Here is a 5,000-nt window from a genome sequence, read left to right as displayed (position 1 = left end):
AACCGTACGACCAACGATTCCTCATGCTGCCCATGAAATCCAGCGGCCTAAAGACAGCAACAAGAACCGAACCGTCACAAAGTTGTGACACCAACAGACGTGTGTGTGTGTGTGTGTGTGTGTGTGTGTGTGTGTGTGTGTGTGTGTGAAACTTACACCACGATGCCGAATCGGCCCTTTAAATACGGGAATCTCTCCTCAAATGGGTGATTCTTCTCTCTGTGCTGCAGGTAGGACAACAGTGCTACAATACACAACTGATTATTACACACACACACACACACACACACACACACACACACACACACACATTATTAGCTGTAGGATTATGAAGAGCAGTTATTAATATTCTTTTAGTAGTAACTCTGTGACTTCATACAGAAGCCACATGAACCAGAAGCCAGATGATTCTGGAGGTCAACGACCTTTTAAATAATCTTAGAGGGATTAGAACAACTCACAGAGGGAGCAAGAGACACATGGAGGAAGAGATCCATCTGTATACATTTACTCGCCCTGAGAGAGAGAGAGAGAGAGAGAGAGAGAGAGAGAGAGAGAGAGGGAGAGAGATAGAGAGAGAGATAGAGAGAGAGAGAGAGAGAGAGAGAGAGAGAGAGAGAGAGAGAGAGGGAGAGAGATAGAGAGAGAGGGAGAGAGAGAGAGATAGAGAGAGAGAGAGAGAGAGAGAGAGAGACAGACGGATGAGTGAATGTACAGTTGAACTGTTCCATCATTAAGGGTTCTTCAGGTAGTTCCTCTAAGTTTCAGATCTCTTGCACAACATCCCACTGTTCTCCGTAGCAGGACAGAGAATAAACCCCACAGACACTCAGTGGTTCAGAAATCTAGTAACTGAAATGAAGGTGAAATGAAAAGTTACTCACATGCTGCTGGTCTGGTGTGAGAAATCCTACCACAGATGAACACAGGACTAGTTTTCACTTCATTCATGTGAATTTCTCCTTCATTATTCACCCGAAACTCTTTCTCCAAACACCAGCGTCAACTTCTGATCACATGACTGTGTGTGTGTACTTTAGACCCGGGCCTTTTATACCAGAGTAAACCACAGAGGTGTGTGAGACACACTTTTATTCTTTTTATTAATGCACACTCTGTACACACTCTGTACACACTCTGTACACACTCTATACACACTCTATACACACTCTGTACACACTCTGTACACACTCTGTACACACTCTGTACACACTCTATACACACTCTGTACACACTCTGTACACACTCTATACACACTCTGTACACACTCTATACACACTCTGTACACACTCTATACACACTCTGTACACACTCTGTACACACTCTGTACACACTCTATACACACTCTGTACACACTCTGTACACACTCTATACACACTCTGTACACACTCTGTACACACTCTATACACACTCTGTACACACTCTGTACACACTCTATACACACTCTATACACACTCTGTACACACTCTGTACACACTCTGTACACACTCTATACACACTCTGTACACACTCTGTACACACTCTGTACACACTCCATACACACTCTAAACACACTTTATACACACTCTATACACACTCCATACACACTCCATACACACTCCATACACACTCTATACAAACTCTATACACACTCCATATACACTCCATACACACTCCATATACACTCCATACACACTCTATACACACTCCATACACACTCTATACACACTCCATGAACACTCTATACACACTCTGTACACACTCTATACACACTCTGTACACACTCTATACACACTCCATAAACACTCTATACACACTCTGTACACACTTTATTTACACTACATACACACTCCATACATACTCCATACACACTCTATACAAACTCTATACACACTCCATACACACTCTAAACACACTCCATATACACGCCATACATGCTCTATACACACTCTATACACACTCCATACACACTCTATACAAACTCTATACACACTCCATCATCTGTTTAATGGCATTCAGTCTAATAAAGTACATTAATAATAAAATAACACAACTCTGAGATGCTGTGAATTAAATTCAGTTAAAATCTGAGAGGAAGTGTGTTATCTAATGAGCCTTATGAAGGAATGTAGCCTTGGTGTTAAGTGTGTATGTGTGTGTTTTACTCAGTAGCCCTAAGATAAGAGATCTCGCCTATAAATCATTAAAAACCCTGCGTCTGTAATCTAGGAAGATAAGCTGGAGGAATTTCATACTGCACTGTGAAACACTGCCTAGTGTGTATTACATGTTAAATACACACTCTTCCTGCAGTGCACACTACACACTACACACTACACACAACAGTCACCTATTGTAATACGTTCTCAGCCAAAAATCTGTTCAGTTGATTCATTTCTGAATTTATTATGTTGTACCTTTATTCAGTAACAGTGCACATGACAATCTATTGATTAGCAAATTAATTAACGATTTATCAACTACCTACTGCAAAATACCAAGAGGTAGAATCTTGAACTCCTTTAAACTGAATTACTTTTTGAAGGCTATTGCTAGCTGACGAAAATGGTTCTGCTAACTTCCTAACGTCACGACCGAAGTCTACTAGCTGGTTAAAGTGACCACAGACTTTGTGATGGAGAAAAACAAACATTTATTTGTACAATAATATATTCATACAGTACTTAAACACATGACAGTAACAATTTTTTTTTATTCAGCACAAAATTCTTTTTTCTGATGCTTGGAGTGTTGAGAAATCTCGCACCAGAACACGTATAAAAACACGAAATCTATCGAACAACACTGTCGTCTTTCTGACTGCTGGATGGAAAGCACAGGTTTATGTTACAGTAAAAAAAGATGATATATAAAACCCTAACTCTATGAATATAAAAACAGAAATAAAATAATTGTCTTGAACAATAAAACAAACCTGAACCTTACTGTATACTCAGTACTCACGTGTGCATGTAGATAATATTCTGAAGGTAAATGTAGTTAGATCTATTTGTGAAATAATCTGGCCAGTAAACAATGCCTTTCTTGCTTGTATAAAATGTTTATATTATTTTGTTGGATTTTTTTACGCTGTATTGGAGATGGCCCAGGCGAAGGCCAGTTCACCGTCTTTGAAGTTCTTTTGTTTGTGCTTCTTCCTCAGCAGGATGAGTTTTGGGTTCCTCAGTAAGGTGTAGACGAGCTGCCAGCGAATGCGAACTCGGTCCTTCTCTAGAGGCTCTATAGAACAGAAGAGAACAGAATACATGACTGGAAGCTCTTGAGTCTTGGTTCATGTCTAGATAAGCGCTCATCTGTCCTGTTACCTCGGTTTAACCGTGAGTAGCCTTCATCCTTGATACCCTCTGACGTGTGTTTGAGCAGCAGGTGGCAGAAACACACCAGGACTGGATTTGTGTGATAGTGATCTGCTACAATCATTCCCACCCACATACAGTAACCTGAGGACCAGGAACCGAATGAACACAAGAATGAACAAACACTGGTTTTCTTTTAGTAATATGAGGAGTAAAGTGTGTGTTGAGACATTCTGTGGCACCGTGAACACCAGCAATAAGACCGAGTCATGAGTTTAAGAAGGAAAAACTTCAGTCTTACTCGAGTCCAGTTTCTCGAAGCCCTCAGGCATTATGGTCCGCTCGATGCGAGACACCAACATCAGCCCCACGGCAGCGCTTTTAATGACCCGCAACAAGCTGTTCATCAGACCCAAGATCATGTTGAAGAAGAAGAAGAAGTAGTTGAAGTTGTGAAAGGCCCTCCTGAGGAGACGGAATGAGGTGAAGAAACAGACAGAAGTGAAACAAACACATCCACGAACTGAAAGATTTAAATGTGGGGAAGTAAATAAAAGAACCACTACAGATGGACTTAGGGCTGGACGATAAAACGATAACGATATGTATCGCGATAGACACATGCTCAATATCAATAAAAAATTTGTTCGATAAAACATTCGATATTTTTTATTCTTTTTTTTTTTTTTTTGCGGAAAAAAAGGAAATGTAATTTTTATTACCGTTCTTTTAAGTTCTTGATCGGACATTTTATTCTTTCCTCGGAGGATTTTTTTATTGTTTCCTTCGAAAACAGAGGTTACGAAGCAAGTTTGGTTGCATTAACAAAGGCACTCGCTCTCTGGTAACCTAGCAACATAGGGAGTGACATGCTAACAGCCAATCATGTAACAGTATCACGTTTGGTTGCACCATATCGTCGTCTCGTGCCGGTCTGCCGGATTCCTCTTCAGTAACCGGCGACTGATGAGCAGAAAATGAGCCGCAGGGAGCGAGGAAATTGTAAATAAAAGAGGAAAAATCAGCTACTTTTTCATGTTTCTGCAGGTTTTATATTTCAAACAATGTTACTGAAGTGTATCAGGTTTGTGTTTTATATTACAGATGTATCTCAGTGTTACTCAGTTTTATTTACGTTTACAAAACGCTGCACATATTTTTCTCCTGGTCCTTATTTTAAAGGGGTCATAAAAAATATCAATAATTATCGATATCGACCGATATGAAACACTGATATCGTGATACAGTTTTCAGCCGTATCGCCCAGCCCTAGATGGACGTCACCTCTCTGAACAACCAGAAGATTCAGATTCAACTCAGTTTTATTTCTATAGTGTTTTTAAAAAGAGACTCAAAGCAGCTTTATTTATCTCTAATGAGTGAGCCTGAGGTAACGCTGGTGAGGAAAACCTCAGCATCGTGTGTGAGTGAGGTATCCAGCGAGCGTTTATAGCGAGCTTCCTGTTACCTGTTCTTGAGTGCTAGCGGCTTGTCTTTATCTGTAGGTGAAACTTTGTCTTGCAGGAAGAATATTTGGCACATTACGCGCTGCAGCCCCATCAGTGCGATCAAGGTGATGAAATTCGCACTGAGTTTATTAAACACAAAGCAGGGATCAGTTAATATCCTACACACAGCTGTGGATAAATGCAGTCGGTCCCTGAGGTGTGATGGCTCAGGACTTACAGACTCATGGCCAAACAA

The 5,000-nt window shown here is 40.5% G+C and overlaps 2 protein-coding genes across 8 annotated transcripts in view; both read right to left on the bottom strand.

The window, feature by feature from the left end:
* Positions 1 to 1,025, bottom strand: part of stra6l (STRA6-like) — a 10,263-nt gene extending 9,238 nt beyond the window's left edge. For all 3 annotated transcript variants that reach the window (XM_060864712.1, XM_060864713.1, XM_060864714.1), the window contains exons 1-4: positions 885 to 1,025; positions 462 to 516; positions 157 to 257; positions 1 to 47 (exon numbers count right to left, since the gene is read on the bottom strand). The exon at positions 1 to 47 is cut by the window's left edge. In XM_060864712.1, the coding sequence (XP_060720695.1) occupies positions 1 to 47; positions 157 to 257; positions 462 to 516; positions 885 to 886 (205 nt within the window). In that variant the 5' untranslated portion in view covers positions 887 to 1,025. The remainder of the gene's footprint in view (positions 48 to 156; positions 258 to 461; positions 517 to 884) is intronic.
* Positions 1,026 to 2,608: 1,583 nt separating this feature from the next.
* Positions 2,609 to 5,000, bottom strand: part of LOC132842019 (stimulated by retinoic acid gene 6 protein-like) — a 12,332-nt gene continuing 9,940 nt past the window's right edge. For all 5 annotated transcript variants that reach the window (XM_060864704.1, XM_060864705.1, XM_060864706.1 and 2 more), the window contains 5 exons: positions 4,983 to 5,000; positions 4,765 to 4,884; positions 3,598 to 3,761; positions 3,306 to 3,440; positions 2,609 to 3,219 (listed from right to left, as the gene is read on the bottom strand). The exon at positions 4,983 to 5,000 is cut by the window's right edge and continues 100 nt beyond it. In XM_060864704.1, coding sequence (XP_060720687.1) covers positions 3,065 to 3,219; positions 3,306 to 3,440; positions 3,598 to 3,761; positions 4,765 to 4,884; positions 4,983 to 5,000 — 592 coding nt within the window. In that variant the 3' untranslated portion in view covers positions 2,609 to 3,064. The remainder of the gene's footprint in view (positions 3,220 to 3,305; positions 3,441 to 3,597; positions 3,762 to 4,764; positions 4,885 to 4,982) is intronic.

Source organism: Tachysurus vachellii, chromosome 2, assembly GCF_030014155.1.
Source record: "Tachysurus vachellii isolate PV-2020 chromosome 2, HZAU_Pvac_v1, whole genome shotgun sequence".
In the NCBI taxonomy this organism is placed as follows: Eukaryota; Metazoa; Chordata; class Actinopteri; order Siluriformes; family Bagridae; genus Tachysurus; species Tachysurus vachellii.
The sequence above is the reverse complement of the archived record's forward strand: the minus strand, read 5'-3'. Positions and strand labels throughout refer to the sequence as shown.